The sequence below is a fragment of the Pteropus alecto genome, unplaced genomic scaffold, assembly GCF_000325575.1.
Source record: "Pteropus alecto unplaced genomic scaffold, ASM32557v1 scaffold81, whole genome shotgun sequence".
Taxonomy (NCBI): domain Eukaryota; kingdom Metazoa; phylum Chordata; class Mammalia; order Chiroptera; family Pteropodidae; genus Pteropus; species Pteropus alecto.
In genome coordinates this window covers 16,425,073-16,446,025 of record NW_006433378.1, presented here as the reverse complement: position 1 = coordinate 16,446,025, position 20,953 = coordinate 16,425,073, and the positions used below count along the sequence as shown (strand labels likewise).

At 39.8% G+C, this 20,953-nt stretch overlaps 1 protein-coding gene and 1 pseudogene across 1 annotated transcript in view; one reads left to right on the top strand and one right to left on the bottom strand.

Annotated features, from left to right (window-relative positions):
- The window catches only part of JAM2 (junctional adhesion molecule 2), a 51,634-nt gene extending 44,061 nt beyond the window's left edge, over nt 1–7,573 (bottom strand). Inside the window, exon 1 of the mRNA XM_006908238.3 lies at nt 6,910–7,573. Within this exon, the coding sequence (XP_006908300.1) occupies nt 6,910–6,976 (67 nt within the window). The 5' untranslated portion in view covers nt 6,977–7,573. The remainder of the gene's footprint in view (nt 1–6,909) is intronic.
- A 4,602-nt stretch (nt 7,574–12,175) lies between these two features.
- On the top strand, nt 12,176–12,293 carry LOC112476870 (annotated as a pseudogene).
- The last annotated feature ends 8,660 nt before the right edge of the window (nt 12,294–20,953 follow it).

The following is a 20,953-nucleotide window of genomic DNA, read 5'->3' as shown; positions in this document are numbered from 1 at the left end:
GATGAGTCACATGGATCCAGGAAAACTTTTTCAGTGCTAACGAAGAGGCGTCAAGATCCCACACAAAGATGTCATGACGACTAGACAAGAATGCCTAGGAGAACCATCTTTGGTTTGGAAATAAAGATCACTTTATCAGGTCCTCTCATTTCTCTTAATAAACTTGCCTATTGTGAGACATAGACTGCTATGATATCAACTGAGTGGCAAAAGAGATTGGACTATGAGGGGAATGTCTGCAGTTCCCTGCTCCAGAGAATAATTTTACAATTTTCTAACATCCTATGTTGTGTTATATCTCAGGTAACTTGTGAGGAGGTACTGTTTAATTCATCTGGGTTTTTAATCAATGTTTACTAACTCAGAAGGAGCTTATGTATTTGTAGTCTACACGGAAGCCTCAGGCAATCAGCAAAATGTCTCAAAACTCTCTAAAAGGCAGACCACTTTCTACATTTCCTTGTAACTCTAGAGAGGCCATGGTTTATAAGGAGGAGGGAGTTCTAAGAGAGGTAAAATTATGCATTCACTAAGGACTATTAAATTTACCTGTCCTGGGACTTTTATTATTAAATTTATGTGATTTTATGAAGCTAAGAAACAAATACACAAACATTAAACTCCTGGTCACTTACTTCTATTTAATTAGGTATTACAGACCCCCTGTGCATCAGGTACTACACTAGTTTCTAGGGACACAAAGGTGCATTGTCTCTGTCCTCAGCAAACTCATAATGCAGACAGGTCCTATGTAAAAAGAACAAGACAGCCCAGAAAGTTCCAAAAGAGAACAAGAAACATACCAAGAGCACCAGGAGTACAATATGTGGGAGACTTTGGCGTTGAAGAATGGATGACTTGGGAAGGCTTGAGAGAAGATGTAAGGGATTTGGAATTTAGACCTCGAGAGAAGAATTACATCTGGCCACACGGAGAACATTTTAACAGTGACAACAATAACACAGAGAAGATGGAGTTTGAAAGGAGAAACATTGTATCTAGGTAAAATGGCATAGATGTTCACTCCTTTACACACACACACACACACATACGCACACACACAAGGCACAAAAGAACCTGACTTGTTCTGGAACCGAAAGCATTATATGGCACCAAAGTATAATGATTCTATGGCTCCAGTTAGCTTGTGTACAATTTTTGTCATATTTTTTATGACATGACTGGCTGTGTATTTAAATTATTGGATTAAATAACAGATTAATTAATATAGATTATTTGATAATTGGAGCAATGAGATTAGTGCTTATTTACACTTGAGTTATTGTTTATTCCATTGTGTCAGTTCTACCTCTGATTAGAATCCATCCCTATTTTAAAGTGTCTCTAGAGCAGTTTTTTAAAACCTTAGCACAATTCTCCCTTTTCAAATTTAGCACATTCCAGTAGTTCAACATGTTCCCTTTTTTATCTGTGGTCATTACTTCTTCTTTGGTCTCCTTTAAAAATAGCACCAGGTTGCACTTGTCTGTGAGTCCTAGCTGCTGCTGGCGTCTCTGTCCTCTCTGGGTGTTGGCGCTTACTCTTTTTGGCTTTGTTCATTGTGTCTGGGTTGAAATTTTTCTCTTTCTAGATTTGGACACTGGTCTGGGAGTGTATTTCTGTTTTGTTATAACACTTTGTTTCACTACTTACTTTTGGTGGTTTTAACTAGAAGGTGGCCCCTCTGCACGTTGGCCTAGGATTTTAAAGGCCTCTGTAAGACGTAATCACGAGCCTGTTTGTGAGACTGAGCTTTGGGTTGTGGCTTAATTACTAGTAAAAATAAATGTCTGTAAGGAGGAGCAGAATATTATATATAACGTGATCTGATTCGTTGGAAGGTGCAGAATAGTAAGCATGAAACTGAGGGTCCTTATGACTCTGATTCAATTTAGTTTTAAATCCTAGCTCTAGAAATCCCCCAAGTAATCAGCAACACTGGAGGCAGCAGCAGACAGCAGCTGGCCCTGACTAATGGTCACACAGTCTGGACCTCTGGCAGGCTAACAATAACATCTTGGCCTAAGTTATGTTCCAGCTCCTGAGCTCTAAGGTAGGAAAACCACCTCGCTACTTTCCCATAAGACCAGACAGAAGAACTCCAGAAAGACTTCAGAACTGTCCTCAGGACCTGAAGAAATGATTCATTACCCTTACCTTACCTCCAACCAATTATCTCCAAACACGACCCGGAACCACTAACCTATGGTGTCTCGTGATTTTGCACTATATAATCTATAACCTACATGCTACAGGGAAGCCAGGTCTTTGAGCACTAGCTCACCTGTGTCTCCGGTGCTAATTCCCTAAATAAACTTTTACTTTCTTGGCTGCAAACTCCTGTTCATGTCTCATCTGGCTTTGATGTGCACAGGTAAACAAACTCCTTTAGTTTGGTAACAAGCATAGCCAATCTTCATTTTCAAAGAAACTATATCATATATGCTGCCATTATATTTTCCTCCCATTTTTTCTGGAACATATACAAGGAAGTTAAAAGTTACTTGTGAGGAATGGCATAGAAGTCAGGAGGGCTGGAAAGGAGATATATTTTTCATTTTACAACCTTTCTGTGCAGTTTGAATTTACCATATACATATATTATTTTTAAACATATAAGTAAAGGCATTTAAAAATAATCTATTTTTGTCTTTGACTATGTCTATAATAAAGTATTTACCAAGTTTTTACAGTGTGAGCAAAGCTAAAATTAAAAACAGCAGGTGACTGTTGTGACAAAATGAGACCAAGCAAACTGAAAATGCCTCATACAAAGGGGAAAGACCCAGCTAGGCTTTTCCGCTCCTTACAAATATAAAGACAAATCTCTCCCAAACCATCCCTGTGAGAAACTTTGAAAACCAAAAAAACCCAGAAAATCCAACCAAACAAATAAAAACTCGATGCCAATGGCATAAGAAGGAGAAAGAGAAAAAGGCAAGACTCTTTGGTGAAGAACTAAAACTCCTGTCTCTTAGGCTCACAAGGATTCCTGCTCAGGACTTTTTGAGCCAAGACAATGGGGAGCTAAGAGTGTAGCTCTTGAAATACTCTCACCAGACTAGGTCAGCACCAGGGTTCCAGTCCAGATCTGAGAACCAGCTGCCCCCAGCCACAGTGTCAAGAACAGCACACTCTTCTCATTCCTACTCAACTCCTTGGCTGTGAAAATCCCAGAATGCATGACAGTTTCCTCCCCTGCCTCAGATACTGAACATTCACTTCCATTGTTTTTGGAGGTATCAACTTAAATGTCAACTCAGAGAAATCTGACACTCCACCTACTTAGGGATTCATAGTTTAAATTGAGATCATTAATTCCATGCATCCATTTCTTCCATCCATTCTACTTTATTCCCTTCCCACCTAATCAACAGGTATATATTTATAGCTACTATTATTAACCAGGTACTTACTCATCACTGGCCATATAGCGGTGAGCAAACATCACAAAATTCTTTCCCTTATGGAGCTTCCATTTTAATGGGAAATAAAAAGAGAATTCAAGTAACACAAATAAATGTCTATACGTCAACAGGCACACTGAAAGCATAGTTTAAGTGATGGCAGCAACAACAAAAAGAATCCTCCAGACTACAAAGAAAGAAAAAAAGACAAACAGAAATAAAAGGAAAGAATGGAATAAGCATGATTTGCACATGATAGGACTAGGACAAACAGGTGGTACAGTTATATTTGGAATGAATATTAAGATGACTACGTAATTAGAGAATAAGAAACCTATAAATTCCACTAAATCCACTTCATTCTTTCCTTGAATGAAGACAAGCAAAAGGGGTAAGCACTCAGAAAAATTGAGGAGTGAAGTCCAGTTATCTATGGAACAAATTCTCAGATTTTTAAATCCTAGTTCCACTTCTTTTCAGCCTAGATAAGTGAATTCAGACAAGTAACAGCTGTCCTGGGGTCACTATCTATAAGTTGAAGATATGTTCTGTCTCTTGAGTTTGTTGACATCCTAAAAAGAAAGAATATTTAAGGAACACTGTCTGATATATATATGCTAAGCCTTAAATATACTGTTTTTGAATCTGGACATGAAACCTGAGTAGATAGATCACAAATAAGACTGTACAGTAAACCCGAGCCCAAAAAACATTTTTGTTTTTCAATAACACTCTAGTAGCAATGAGCATACCTAATGCCCACATCTGGGTTTCTAACACCATTCTCCAGTAAAAGGAACCGTTGGAGAAATGGCTGATTCTAGGACTGGAGCAGAAAACATAAATACAAGATAAGCCTGGAGCATATTGTGGTGCCAGAAAGTAAGGAAATGCTAAACACACACACACACACACACACACACACACACACACACACACACACACACAGTGTACACACACGATAGGCACATAGGAACTAACCAATAGTCACCGCTGTAATAATCTGACCCCTAAAATAAATAAAATAGCATTAGATTATAATCCAAAGTATAAAATAAATGTTCATGAGCCCATGCTAATATGAAAATGAATGAATGAATGAATGAATGAATGAATGTGGAGGGGAGGAGAGATACATCTCCCAAGCAGAAGAATTTCAAATAATTTATGGCGATACTCCACCCTCAAGGAGGTGGAGCATAACTCTTCTTTCTTCAGCGTGGGTTGTACATAGTGACTTTCTTCCCAAAAATACACTATGGGAAGGGGAAAAAGGGGGGTAGCCTATGGAGAAACCTGACGTACATTACCAGCCAGGTGATGAAGGTTAACATCAACAGTTACAATTCATGTTCATAGTATGTATCCTTAATATGATGTGATGAAAACAGCACTTAACTTCTGTGATCTTCCTCCCCAAAAACCCATGAACCCAGTCTAGTCATGAGAAAAACATCAGAGAAATACCAGCTGAGGGGCATTCTACAAAATATTTCACCAGAAGGCCATAATCCTCAAATCTGTCGAGGTAATACAAAACAAGGGAAGTCTGAGAAACTGTCACAGCTAAGAAGAAACGAAAAAGACAAGACTATTAAAATGTAATGTGGTATCCTAGATGAGATCCTGGAAGAAAAAAGGACATTAGGAAAACTGAAGAAGGTGTGGACTTTAGTTAATAACATATTACTATTACTTCATTAATTGTGACAAATGTATCGTACTAAGTAAGATATTCAAAATAGGGGAAAGTGGGTGTGGTGTATATGAAAATTCTCTATACTATCTTCACTATTTTTCTTTAAATTGAAACTGTTATAAAATTTAAAAAGTTTATTTAAAAAAAAGAAAAAGAAAACATTCTCACAATGCCAGACTTTTGGCACCCGTGGAGCAATATTAAAAGATCCCTACACACCTCCAAAGTAGTCCCGGATGGGGTTAGAAGAGCTAATGTGTGAGACTTACCCAAAGCTTGAGGAAGAGGTTATTCTGCCCATCCATCTAAGCCTGTGTTTGCCTCTTGGTTGTTTCTTGGCTACAATTTCAAACTTAGGGTGTATCATTTCTATTCTAATCAGAACAGTAATAGCAGAGTAAAACCGTTTTCTCTGTTTTTAGTGACAATTTTACGCTAAAGTCAGTCTTTTTTATTTGAAATTTAGAACCGTCAACTGAATACATGACTTCTCCAGCAGTTCTGTCTGTTATGATTTCTCTAGCCTGCTTCTTTGTTGCTTTTCATTTTTTTTTTCTGTGTGTTCAACATGATACCAATTGATATTTCAAAATTGTATAATGGCTTTATTGTGAAGCCTTGCCTTTCTGGTTTGATGTTCTATAATATAGGTCAGTCAGCTCATTTCTTTCACAGAGACAACTTGCACCTTACTCCCTCACTAAGGGACAGTGTTCACACCACATCACAATATTCAGGCAATGACAGCGTGAGGAAAAGTCATTGCACTATGGTATTAGATGCTCATCGGGCGGGTTATTTTAAGCATTATATTACCAGAACTTGAATAGCAACAATAATTCATTCTATTAATTTTTTTTTAAAAAAAAAGGAAAGAAAAGATAAAGAAAAACGACAAAAAAGAAAAACGAAAGAAAAACGCCTTCACTGCTTAAGTGCTTAAGATCTAGTGTAATTTCTAGTGTAAGTCCTCCATTTCTCTAAAAAGTTAACGCGGAGCAAACAAAATAATAGGAAACGTTCCCAGAATTTTAAATCACGAGCCCAGAATCCTTGAAAATCCTTTTTAGAACCATCCCGTGAAATTGGCGTTGGAACACGTCCCTCCCTTCACCCGCTACTGAATCAATCATTCAGCTTCAGCATCTTTCTAACAATTGTCCCGTTGGGCGTCCCCTGAGGACACAGCAGCTGGCTAGAGTCCTCCCAACAGACTTTAACTGAATGTAGATGTGCAGGTGGAGAGGATAAAAGTAATTCTGGCTCAGCAGCCACGAATTCCCTCCACCCGCTGCCCTACGAGCGCACTACAAATTCCCGGCACAATGGGGACCCTCAGAAAAGCCCCCAAAACGCCAACACCGCCCCTTCCTCCGGTACTTTGTGTGGCCCGCTGCAGCCTCCGAGTGATGCCATCTTGGGATCTTAGCATCTTGCAAGTAGTTCGTGAGTTCTGCATTCTAATCACGTCCCTCTGTCTTTGAAAACTTAACCCAACTTTGCAAGAAAACGAGAACCTGCTGGTGTGGACCCTTAATTTTCTCTTACTAGAATTGACAAAATCAGATGCTACTGACAATAAACCAAAGACCTCGGGCCCCCCCGCTCCCGCAACTGCCTGCACCGCGGATTCCGGGAGCGCCGGGGGCCGGGTCCGATGCCCCGCGGCGGACCCACCGCCCGGAGCCCGGAGCCCGGAGCCCGGAGCCGGCCTTGCGCGAGCGCCGCGTCTGGGGCTGGAGGTCCGGGGAAGCGGCTCCCAGCGGGAGCGGGTGGGAGGGCGGAGGTACCCGAGCAACTTACAGCCCAGGGCGACCACCAGGTAGCGCAGCAGCAGGAGGAGGAGGCGGTGGCGGCTCCTCCTCGCCATCTTCCCGGGGGCCCGAGCTGGCTGCTCGTCGGAGGCCGAAGGTCCCGGCGGCCGGAGTGCGGGAGGCCGGGCGGGGGCCCCTGAACTTCTGGGACGAGAGAGGAGGAGAGACCCGTGGAGACTAGGGAGGGGAGGGGCGGACCCTGATGCGACGTCAGTTTCTCCCGGCCTGGGGCGCTCTCAGCTGGATGCCGGAGCCAGGTCTTCGCTAGCCCAGGGATGGGGTCTGGGCCTTTCTTTTTGGGGTGGGGGGCCGAGGGCGGACCGTGGACGCCGGACGAGGTGTCGGCTGGGTCCTAATGGGGCAGGAGCAGGCGAAGAGCGGAAGGGATGCCCTGGCGGGTCGTCCTCCCACCCCCGCGCCGCCGGGATTGATCCGCTTTGTCTGGTCCGGCGCGGGGCTGCCAGCTGTCCCCAGGGCGCGGAGCCGGGGGCGGGGGGCGCAGCGGAGGGGGAACTTCGCCTGCCTCGTTCCAACTCCTCTCTTCCCCTCTTTGGCGCAAAACTTCTTTTGGGATTTTAAGTCTAGAGGTGGAGATTTGTATTAAAAAGTCTGGCTGTGGAGCGAAGCTGCCAGGGAGGCGCTCCGGAGAGATGGGGTTCGCCGGCTCCGCCTTGGACTCGAGGGTTGAAAAAAAAAAAAAGCTATCAAGACTCCAGCTGGAAGCAAGTCTCAGATTTTAGCAATTGCCTTGGGCCCCTCTCATTGTAAACATTTTGCTCCTTGGAGAGCTAAGGTGTGTTTTGTGTCCTTTGCTTTTCACATGTCAGAGTTGGAAGTTCATCTAACAGTGTGAAATATTTATCATGTTGTTTTTTTTTTCTAGTTACATAACTGCCGCCTGTAGAGTTTTCCACATGTTAAAACTCTACAGCTGTCCTTTGTCAGGTTTATTTTTGGTTTACTGTGCTTTTAAAAGGGAAACCCATTATGCATGCTCTGTTGCGTGCTTTAAAATTTACCCGCACTCATATTGCCCACACCGCAAAGGCTAAATAGGCAATTTTTATATTTGCTCATAGGGACCAACATGTCTGGTGCATTCAAGAGTATTGACAGGCCTGGACAAAGGCCATTCCCAAGAAAGGAAATTGTTAGACATCGGGTTCCCCCCCGCCCAGCCCCCAAGGTAGAATAATGGGTAAAGTTCTGTATAGCAGGCAGTTGATTTAGTGTGCACACAAAGAATTTAGCTAGCTCAGTGGACAAAGGCAACCAGAGTTTAGATGCGAGAGCTGTGGAATGAGGAATCTCTGCTGTTTCCTTGGTGACAGTGACAAAAACTTAGTACCCATGGACCCATGGCAGGGAGGGGCAGAGGACCCAGCAGGTCCTGAAAGGAAAGTCAAAATGGCAAAAATATTAGATCTCATAAGCCAGTCAAGCAAGGAAAAGGGGCACAGATTTAACAACAGACTTATGCCGCTTTTTTCTGGGCAGTAACAAGAAAGATGTATGAGAAAAGTGGTCGGCATTCTCTTTTTTCATTCCTGCCACAACTATGTCTCTTGTTCCTCCCCGAACACACACATAATTCTGTGACATCATATGTGAAGAATCGATTCACTCAGTTATTTTTTCAGCACCTAGTCAAGGCATTTGTCAAATGGCTATAATGTGTCGATGCTGGCAGACAATGATGAACGAGATCGTGTCTTTGCTGCTGACAAGCTCACAGTTTTGAGGACAGAGAGAGTCCCCTCTAATACCACATGATAAGTGTTACGGGAGGACGGAAAATAACAGCTGTTTTTTATTGAGTGCTTTCTCAGTGGTGGAGTCAGAATAGTGCAATATCTAATTCCCCCAACAACTCTGGAAGGGAGAAAATGTTATCATTCTCACTTTACAGATGAGAAAATAGGCTAAGAGAGGCTAAATGGCTTGTTCAAGGTCAAGGCTAAGGGGATGTTCCTCTGTTGGAGGCGCACGCAGAACTCAGTAAACCCTCAGGATTGATTAAAGAAATAAATGTAAATATGTTCAGCATCTCCTAGAACAGGGATTACTAAGATTGCTCCTCAGATCCCCTTAAATATGCATCCTTAAATATGATTCTCTGCTAAAAATTATGTTAAAATTCTGAGTCTCAGAAGTTTTAATCCTAAGGACACCGAGGAAGCTGTATTTCTAATAAGCCCCCTTATTGGATTCTGTTGATTCTGTTGCAACTAGTCCATGGACTGGTACTTGAGTACCTTTCTAGAAGACAGGAGAAGCCATGACAATGAATGAATGAGATCAATCAGAAAAAAAAAAAAAAGATGAATATTTATCTAGAAATAAATCTAAAGAAATAAATGCAGTAAGAAGTAGAAGACCCATGCCTCCAAATAATAATAATAATAATCTAAACCAAGGATCCCCAACTCCCAGGCCATGGACCAGTACTGGTCAGTGGCCCATTCAGAACAGGCTGCACAGCAGTAGGTGAGCCGCGGGCAAGTGAGCGCAGCTTCATCTGTATTTGCAGCCACTCCCCAGTGCTAGCTAGCATCACCGTCTCAGCTCCACCTCAGGTCATCAGGCATTATATTGTCATTGGAGCACCAGTCCCTGGTGCCAAAATGCTGGGAACTGCTGATTTAGACACAGTTCTTACATTTACACAAAAATGGACACAAAATGGATCACAAGGCTACATGAAAAATGCAAAACTATAAAACTCCTAGAAGATAACATAGAAGATGTTATCTAGATGACCTTGGGTTTGGCAATGACTTTTAAAAAAATTTTTAATTTACACTTTAATTATAGTTGACATACAATATTATATTAGTTTTATGTGTACAGCATAGTGATTAGGTACTTATATACCTTACGGAGTCATCACCACTATAAGTCTAGTATCCATCTGACCCCATCTATCATTATTACAATATTATTGACTATATTCCCTTTGCGATACATTACATCCCTGTGACTATTTTTTTTATAACTGGCAGTTTGTACTTTTTATTCCAACTTGGCTACAAAGTTGTGAGTTCCCACAATTCCCTTCTTAGGTTTGATAATTTGCTAGAATGGCTCACTGAACTCAAGGAAACGCTTAACTTATTATTACCTGTTTATTTTAAAAGACATTATAAAGAATACAAATGAACAGCCAGATGAAGAGGTACACAGGGCGAGGTCTGTAAGTGTCCTGAGCGCAGGAGCTTCTGTCCCCATTGTGTTGGGATGTGCCACCCTCCCAGCGTGTGAATGTGTTTACCAACCTGGAAGGTCTCTGTGGTTCAGGGGTTTTTGTGAAGGTTTCCTTACCTGGGCATGATTGATGAGGTCATTAACCATTGGTAATCAACTCAAACTCTATCCCCTTTCTCCTCCTAGGAGGTTGGGGGTGGGACTGAAAGTCGATCCTCTAATTGTGCTTAGGTCTTTGGGTGACCAGACCCCATCCTGAAGTTATTTAGCCCCCAGCCACCAGTCATCTCATTAGCATACAAGAGACACTCCTTACTCTGTAAACTATTAGGATTTTAGGAGCTCTGGGAAAGGAACCAGGGACAAGACCAAATATATGTTTCTTATTGTATCACAGTATCACATCTGTTAAAAGATAAACAGAGGCATATTAAAAATTTTTTAAGTTTATTTGAGCAAAAATCGATTCAAATAGGGCAGCACCCAACTGGACATAGTTAGGGGCACTTCGCTGGCAGGGGCTAGAGAAAAGACTTCTAGGGAGGAGTTGCAGAAGCAAAGAAAGGAGATCATCTGACTGTGTATAGCTAAAAGTCTCATTAGCTGCTTGTGGTTGGTTGTCCTTAGTGGTTTTTGATTTCATAATCTTGAACCATTTGCAGGATTAGATTTGGCTTTGCTTACCTAAGCTACCACAGCATTAGTGCCACCTCGGTCTAATGGCCTCCTTGTTTAATTAATTGAACATATTGTAGACAAGCCCCTTGTGATTTTAATGCCTCTAGTATTTTTGGCAGCTAGAATTAAATAATTCGATTCTTAATTAGGCCTTTGTTCACATATTAACTGTTCCTCTTGCTCAACTCCTTTTGTTCTCACAATATAATTTTGTGTTGCTGATGTACTGTTTCTTTGTCAAGCGGGAGGTAACTTCAGGGTCTCAAGGAGAATTTATGAGTTTGTTTTGCAGAAGGAAAGAATGTCTCCAAGGTAGCTGCAACCAGCTGCTGGCGCCCAAGAGCCTGATGTGAAAAAGTGATATTTATGACTAAAGAAACATGGACTTCTCTCAGTTCTTTGGAATGCTCCCCTCCGCCCCACTCCTGAGCTGCATAAAAACTCCCTACTTTTGCTTTTGGGAAAGATGAATTTGAGAGATCTTGCTCTCCTGTCCTCTTGTTTTGCCCAAATCAAATAAACCTTCGTCTGACTCCAAGCACTGGTGTCTCGGTGTTTTGGGTTTACCTGTGTGTGCTTTGGGCACATGGACCTGAATTTTGGGAGGTGATTCTGCAACAGTACCATGTGATCCAGCAATCGTGTTTCTTGGTTTTTACTCAGAGAAGTTGAAAACTTATGTCCGCACAAAAACTGGCACAGCAATGCCTATAGCAGCTTTACTTGTGATTGTCAAAACTTGGAACCAAGATACCCTTCAGTAGATTAGTGGATAAACTGCAGTACATCTGGGCAATGAAATGATATTCAGAACAACAACAACAACAACAACAAACTATCAAGCCATGAAAACATGAAAAGATATGGAGGAAACTCAAATGCATATTATTAAATAAAATAAGTAAATTTGAAAAGGCTACACCTGGTATGATTCTAACTATACGACATTCTAGAACTCAAATGGTGGAGACTGTAAAAAGATCAGTGGTTGCCAGGAATTACGGGAGAAAGAGGGATGAACGGGTGAAAGACAGGATTTTTAGGGTAGTGAAACTGTTCTGTATGGTACTACAATGACAGATGCATGTGATTATACATTTGTCCAAATGTACAACACCAAGAGTGAACTCTAAGGTAAGCTATGGACTCAGTGATGATGTGTCAAAGTAGGTTCATCAGTTATAACAAATGTACCACTCTGTGAGGGATGCCAGTGATGGGGGAGGCTGTGCATATGTGGGGGCTGGGGGTATAAGGAAAATCTCTGTACCTCGTGTTTAATCTGTGAACATAAAATGCTATAAAAAAACAGTCTAATAACAGAATTGAAACAAATAGAAGACCTAGATAAAGAACACAAGAAAGAGCAGCCAGTCTATGACCATGCCACCCTGAACAAACCTGATCCCGTCTGATCTTGGAAGCTAAGTAGGGTCGGCCTGGTTAGTACTTGGATGAGAGACCACCTAGGAAGACCAGGTGCTGTAGGCGTAAAAAATAAAAAATAAGGGATTGTAAGCTGACAAATTCCTTGCAATCTGTAAAAAAAAAAGAAAAGAAAAGAAAAAAAAGAAAAGAAAAAGGAAGAGCAGCCAAAAGAGTATGAGAGGTACCAGGAGAGATTCAGGAACAAAAGGTGGAGGTGTTAACAGTGTTGAATGCTAAATAGAGGATTAAGAATTGCCTTCTGCATTTAGTAATTATGAGGGCATTGGCCACTTGGATGCTAGAGAAAGCAAGTCTCCCATCAACTTGCAGAAAAAAATTTACAGACCTGTGTTCTGTACTTAATAAAGTATAAAATGAGTGCAAAGGGTAAAAATAAATCATGAAATGATTAGAAACATCAGCAGCAGATGGTGAAAGGAATAATAGTAGTCAGTACTGCTTCATGAATGAGTGGCTGGCTGGGTGTTGGTTTCACTATTGTTTTGCTTGTAAGAATCTCTGTCCTGGGAGCACAGGGTAAGTTCCAGAGAGAAAATATCTTGGGAGTGCCTCTAAACTCTGTTCTAGTCTCCATGATCATACTGGCCCTTCCCTACCTGTCACGTGTTATAATCACTTTCACTCTGACACTATAAGCAGCTTTGTCAGGTGAACATAAATAGGGACTTGGTTTTAGAACATCTTACCATTTTTTATTTTTTCCACTCACTCTAAATCTGAATTCAGAGTAATGAGGGGGGTGAAACAAGCGACACAGAGAAAAGCTGAGTTTAAATTGAGTGACTTCTCACAACATCTCAGATTTGGTATTTCTGTGTTGGATGGGTTATTTTTCTTCATGGGTGTGGAGAAGGTGCTGGAAAGTGTGCCCACACAGCAATTTAGAGAAAAGAGGGGGAAAAAAGTTTTCTATTTTCAAAACTACACAATTTCCTGGTGTCTCATATAAATTCTAAACTCCTATGAATAAAATTTAAGATATTTAATGGGATCTTCATTATGTACTTATCCCTCATAATTTTCTCAGATCATTTTTTGGAATACTCTTGATTTCAACATTCTATTCTGATATGCCCACCACCACACTGTGCTTGTGCTCAAACCACAGTCATCCCCAGCCAAATAAACCTATTCAGAGAAGCCCACAGTGTTTCCAGCACGTCATCTTCATTACTCTCCCAAAGTGACATCTTTCTTCAGGTACCTTATAACAATATAGTGCTCAAAACTTTCTTCCAAGAAGAAAAAGAAAAATTTACCTTTACCTGGTTCTAATTTACTGCAAACAAGAACATTACTTCTTTCATGTTCTCTGCTCCTAAATTACTTAACAGCACTAAGGAGAATTTTACCTGCCAGTTAGGTGAAGTTCACCAGCTATCAGTAAATTAATGCTTGTTTTCTTTTTAAAAGCACATTTACTATCAACTCAATAGTTGATCTTTTCATCGAATGATAATTTGAAATTTCATGGAGAATTAGGTAATATGAAAATAATTTTTTAAAATGGCATTTACTTGGGGGAAGAGCAAGCATTTAACAAATACCAGGGCAAACAAAGGACAAACAGGCATCGATTGATCTATAAGCATGGAAGCATAACAACTGAAATATGGGGAGAACTTTGAGGTAATTTCTAAGTCAATCCTCTCCTTACAGATCTCCCTCTCTCATTTCAGAGTTAAGGATGATAAGGCCCAAAATGGTGAAATGACTTCCTCAAGATTGCACAACCAGTTAAGAAAAGAGCCAGGCTTGGAATGAACACTAGTTATGTCTTTCTTGTGTAGTCTCCAAATCAGGTTAGGGCTCATCACCTCTCCACCCCACCTCATTTTTCTCCACTTTTTTCCTCCCTCTTTCTCTTTCATCCTTTCTGTCTATAATTTTCCAAAATGAATTAAGCACCTACTCTAGACCAGCCACTGTGCTAATGGTTGAGGACACAATTTTGTGCAATAACAGACAATGTCTCATCTCATGGAAATACAGGAGGAGATAGACATCAATCAGGCAAAGCAAACATGCACACCAGGGAAGCTATCATAAGGGGCTTGTCTAGTTGGGTTGTCTGGGAAGGCTTCTCTGAGGTAGTGACACTTCAGCTGAAATCTGAAGGAAGTAGGAGAAGGCATGTGGAAATAACAGTCTACAAAAAAGGAACATCATGTGAAAGACCTTATGAAAAGTCCGAGAGAATGAGAGTGGGCTGTAGCACAGAGGTGGGGAGGGAGACCGACGGAGACTCTGGAGTGCCACGACTTAAAACCTTTGGTGGTTGCCAGCAGGTTTTATAATAAAAGCAGAATAGACACGAATCCCCCCTTATTCACCATTTTGCTTTCCCTCGGTCAGATGCGGCCTGAAATTTTTAAATGGAAAATTCTAGAAACAATTCATAAGTTTTAAATTACATGCTGTTCTGAGTAGTCTGATGAAATCTCTTGCCGTCCTGCTCCATCCCACCCAGAATGTGAGTCATCCCTTCGTTCAGCATATCCAAACTGTATACGCTACCCACCCATTAGTCACTTAACAGCCATCTGGGCTATCAGATCAAATATCTCACTACTGCAATGCCTGTGTCCAAGTAACCCTTAATAATGGCCCCAAAGTACAAAAGTAGCGATGCTGGCAATTCAAACATGCTAAAGAGAAGCCATAAAGTGCTTCCTTTAAGTGAAAAGGTATATATGTATAGGAAAAAAAAACATAGTGTATATATACATATATATATATAGGATTTGGTACTACTTGAGATATCAGGCATCCTCTGGGGGCTTAGAACATATCCCCATGGACAAGGGGGAACTACTGTGTAGTTTATTCTTTTTATTCATCACACTTCCACAGGGCCATGGCATATCCTCTTCCCTCATTGCACTTGGATCTTCATTTTTGCTTTTTCGTCAGTGCTATCTAGTATTTACTGAATACCTGCTATATGGAATATTAGGTACCATGCTAAGTGCTTTTCATATTATCTAATTTAATCCTCTTAACAATCATGTTAAATAAGGAAATCTCTTATTTCCGTTTTACAGATGAAGTCTTTGGGACAGAGGGATTGAACAACAGGCCAGAATCACAAGAGCTTGTAGGTAGTAGAAAGAGGTATGGAATGGCACCTGGCTGACTCCAGACTCAGTGTGCTTCACTGTTATGTGCACTGCTCCCTGTTCACCCCCATCTCATCTGGTTAAGGCCACCTCAACTGCCATTTCCTTAGGAAATGTCCCTCCCCTCCCACCTGGATCAAATTCTACTACTACCAGCTCTTAATACCCACTTCCTCTCTGGCATCATAGCTAGATTTTACACTCAGTTGATCACAATCACCAACAGTAGACTGTGGACTCCATGAAGTCAGGATCCATCTCATTTTTAGCTCATTATTATATTTTATTTGCCTAACAAAGTGCTTATCAGTTAGTAAATGCTCAATAAATACTTGGCTACTGGATGAATATATAGATCTATTCTTCTTTGACAAGAAGTGATTGTTCTGTAAGTTTTTCTAACCTAATGTTTTAGTCAGTTTAGGTTGCTATAGCAAAGTACCATAGGCTGGGTATAAACCACACAAATTTAATTTCTTATAATTCTGGAGGCTAGAAGTCTAAGATCAGGTTACCAGTATGATTGAGCTCCAGCGAGGCCCCTCTTCTGGTTGCAGAGAGCCAACTTCTCATAGCATCCTCACGTGGCAGAAAGAGACCTAGCTAGCTCTCTAGTCCCTCTTTATAAGGACACTAATTCCATTCATGAGGACTCCACTCTCATGACCTAACCATCTCCCAGCGGCCCCACCTCCATATACCATCACATTGGGATTAGGATTTCAACACATGGATTTTGAGGGGACCCCTTCAGTCCATAATACTTAACAATGTCTTTTTAAAATCAATAGTACTTTAAGCTTCAATAGTTCTATATGGCAATCTCATTGCTAAGTACTCTATTTCCATTTCATCTTTTGATTCTCCATGTTAATGAACTGAGAGCTGGAGTGAGGTCTGATAAGTTGCCCAGGACACCCAGCTGGTCAGTGGCAGAACAGGACATGATTCCAGGTCTGTTTATATCTAAAGCCTTTACAACACTGCCATGTTACCTCCATCTTTCCAAGTCAATCCACCTCTGCAACATCAGTCCTGAGGGCACCATTGTGTTTATTATAGGAGTATAATACCTTATTGAACACATCAATATTTTATTTACTTTTAGGTTGTTTTGATTTATAAAGAAACTGTGCAAAAGAAACCATCAACAACAACAAAAAAGGCAACCAACTGAATGGGAGAAGACATTTGCAAACACCTCTGCTAGGGTGATCATATCCAAAATATATAAAGAACTCATACAATTCAACAACAACAACAACAACAACAACAACAACAAATCCAATTAATGAATGGGCAGAGGACCTGAACAGAAACTTTTCCAAGGAAGACACATAGATGGCCAAAAGGCATATGAAAAGATGCTCAGCATCACCAGTTATGAAGGAAATACAAATCAAAATCACAATGAGATACCACCTCACAATTGTTAGAAAGGCTATTCAATAAAACAAGAAATAACAAGTGTTGGAGAGAATACAGAGAAAAGGAAACCCTCATACAGCACTGGTGGAATGTAAATTGGTACAGCCACTATGGAAAACAGTATGGAGGGTCCTCAAAAAATTAAGAAGAGAGCTAAAATATGATCCAGCAATTTCTCTTCTGGGTATCTACTCCCCAAATTTGAAAATACTTATTTGTAAAGATGTATGTACCCCGTGTTCATTGTAGCATTGTGCACAATATCCAAGACATGGAAACAACTTAAATGTACTTGAACAGATAATTGGATAAAAAGATGTAGTACATATATACAATAGAATGCTATTCAGCCATTAAAAAGATGAAATATTGCCATTTGGGACAACATCATTGGATCTTGAGCATATTATGCTAAGTGAAATAAGTCAGACAAAAAGAGAACCATATGATTTCACTCATATGTGGGATATAAAACAGAAAGCAACAAATGAATAAATAAAACAAACAAATTCATAGATACAGCAGAGGGGAAGGGAAGTTGGGGGAGAATGAAGAGGGAAAAGGGAGACAAATATGTGGTGACAGAAGAAACAAGACTTCAGGTGGTGAGCACACAATGGAGTATAACAGATGTCACATTATAAAGTTGTATATCTGATTATGTTATTAACCAATGTTACCCTAGCAAATTTAATTTAAACAAAAGAAAGCTATGCTGCACATCATTATATATTTGTACTCTTGTCTGATTATTTCTTCAGGGTAATTGGTGAGTAAAAAAGTTTTCAGGAATGTTTGAGTCTTTTGTAGTGGATTCTATTATCCACCTATTTTCCCAGGGAGTATTTCTGCGATTGTGCCAACAAAGAAACACATGACTTAAAAAAATGTTTTTTTGCACTTTAGTTAATTTGTCTTGAAGTACAGAAAAAAAATGGAATCCTCTGTAAACTTTTTCATTTATGCATAGTCCTCAAGGCATTCTTTTGAAGTACAGAATATAGTGTTACTCCAACTTAAGGCAGATAAAGAGGAAAACGTAGCAAAAACAGGCTGCTTATCATTTATTTGTCATTCAGTATGGATCCTGAACACATTTTTCTCTAATGTATCTGTATAAACCTTTAATTTTTTTGCTAATCAAATTCTTAATGCTAATAAAACTCTTTACCTAGAATAACTTTTCTTTCCGGCATCTCAGCTGTGTTCTTTTATCTTTAAAATCTTTGGGAAGGGGTTAGAGGACATGAATAAACTTGATTTACCTTGCTAGAGCAAATGATGGATGGAATGGACAAGGAACAGAATGATGCCTTTTCACTACCAAAGATTTAAGAATTCTACTGTGTTCTTGGATCCGTCCCTTTTAAACCAGAAGGATAGTTTTAATCTTTCTAGAATGGCCTTTCTTGGCCCTGATGAAAAGTAGCTGACTGGAAGAGCAGCAGCAGATTAACATTTAGTTTCACAGCTGATCATGCTGTGACCACATTCTGTTTACCACAAAGCGAAGATTTATATTTCTTTGGAGAAGTCAAGAAATGACATATTTTCTCACATGATAGCCTTTAAAATCTTCTCACTGTTTAAACTTTAAGGCTTGCCTGGTGGCTTATACATGTGAGCACTCCTAAGAATTGGAAGGATTTTCAAAAATATTTTTTTTTCGTGAAAGTGTAATACCATAAAGAAGGCCAGGCTGCGGTTCCCTGAAGTGTTAGGAATCCTTTAAGGACAGAAGTTCAAATGTTTTTCTGCTGACTTGGAGCCAGTGAACACAATGGCAGGGAACAGCGGAGACTTTAAAATGCCCTGGATACTGTTTAATAGGCAGGATACTGGGACTAGAGCCTAAGGCGGAAATGGCCATCCTTGTCATTCCTTCCTGGAATAAGGATTAAACATCCTGGAGTACCAAAAATCAAACGTGGAGATATATTGGCCATTCCAGAAACAAAACTTTTTTTTTTTTCTTCCTAGAAATACTCTTAGATAAGCCGCCTAACACCTCTGGAACATCGGTTCCTACAATATAGAAAATAGGATCGAGTATGTGATTTTAAAGGCATTTTCAACTATAAAACTAGATTACTTCTACATTTGTGTCTTCAAATTCAGGAACAAAAAATAAACAAATCTTCTAATGACAGTCCCATATTGTATTGCCGCTGGAAAGTTGTCAATACAATAAGCAACCTGTACTCAACTACTACAGATCTTTTTCTTTCTCCTCTTGCCCCCAGCCATGGAAAATACACACGAACACGTGCACCCACACAGTCTCTTACAAACTGTATAAGCTGTACTTAAATTTATTCTAGTAAGTCAAGCATGTTAGAATAGAAAAAGGATTTAGGGAGCTAGAAGAAAGAGATGCTTTGGTTGTGGCATTTAGACCGGAGTTTGTAAGGCCATTTATTTCTTTTCTTCCCTCTTCTGATCTTTCTCTTGTTATCACTTCTCTCTTTTTTACACCCCCTTCCTTTCTTTCTGCATTCAAAAGCTTCAGTATGTTGACTGAGATTCTTAATTAAGAAAAAGCTACTGGTCTTTAGCCAAATCTTGCCACAGCATTTTTCAATGAGGAGATCTTTGGCTTTTGGCCTAACTTGACCTCAGTCTTCGCCAATAGTTTAGAATTAAAGAGAAGGTTGCTTTCTGTTGTTAGAGCTCCTCTGGAAAGACCAAAAAATAAAGTCTCAGTTGGTACTAGGACCAATCCTAATAGGTCCAAGCTTTTTTTCTCCTGTCTCCTGCTAGTAGGGGAAAAAGTGATGGGAATAATAATGTAAGCTTTGTGGAAATCTCTCCAATTTTAACCTCAAAAGTTTTAGTTAAGCGTAACTCATTTATGTAAGAAAATGTCATTTTTTAAAAAGATATGCAGAAAAATTAGGGGTGAAATGTCATAATATCTGAAATTTATATTAAAATACTTCAGAAAAATATAGAAGAAGCAAAATGTGGCAAATTATTAACCTAAGTGGGTAAGTAGCATTTGTTATACTACTTTTTTTGTTTTCTTTTCACACTTTTCACACACATTTTCAAAATTTCATATATATATAACAAAAAAGTTAATGAAAAATTTATCCTCATCTTTATAAATAAAGAACCAAAGTATATTGAATTAATGTGATATCCTCTCCCCCAAGGGAAATGATCACAACCAAAAAACAAGTTTAATTTTACGGAGACCCTGACTGAAAGTTGGCAGGCCAATTCATTGAGGGGAAAAAACAACAACTTTTTTATTATTTTATTTTGCTCTCTCCAACTAATTCTAACACCTTACTTTTGAGGAGAAAAAGAGCAATGAAAAGAAGGAGAGGGGAAGCAAGGCAGCGAGATGTGACTTTACAGGGATTTCACTTGCTTAGAAGAAGTAAAGAAAATTAACCTTTCTCAATAAAACAAAACAAAACAGAACAACAACAAAAAAACCCAAACCCAAAACAACCAAACAAAACACACCCAGTTCTAAGTTTAAAAACTAATATTGATGATTTTGAAAGAAACTTGGTGTATTAGAGAAGTTGAGAGAAGTGGTGGGGGCGGGGCGGAATTAAAAACCGGTTTTAGGGCCTATGTATATTTTTTTCCATTCGCACATTGTCCCAGTGTTTCTCAACGGGGGAGAAAATTACACACTGTACTTTAAACCTGTGCTTCTCAGACTCCAACAGACGTCTGAATCAACAGAGGATCTTGTTAAAATGTGGATTCTGATCCGGTGGGTCTGAGGTGAGGATGAATGCCTGCATTTCTGAGTTCCCAGGTGATGGGAACTCAGAATAAATAACCACAATAAATTATTTATTGTGGTTAGGACCACAATAAATAACAAGGCAATATTCCAATGTAATTGAATAGCTACCTCCTTTCCTGCTACTAAAAATAGCAAGCTGCAGAAAGAGTAGCATTTGAAGAAGATTACTCATCCTACATTTCTTACCATATAAATCTGAATATTCTAGGTCAAGAATTCTCAATGGGCGCAGTATTGCTTTCAAGGGGGAGGAAATTAATTGTTGAGGATGAAAAAATCTTAAACAGATATACAGTATATCACTGATAATAAATTGTCATGGGAGACTTTGTGAGAGTGTCTGAAAAAGCTACTTGGGGAAGGCATAATAAAAAAGTTTGAGAACC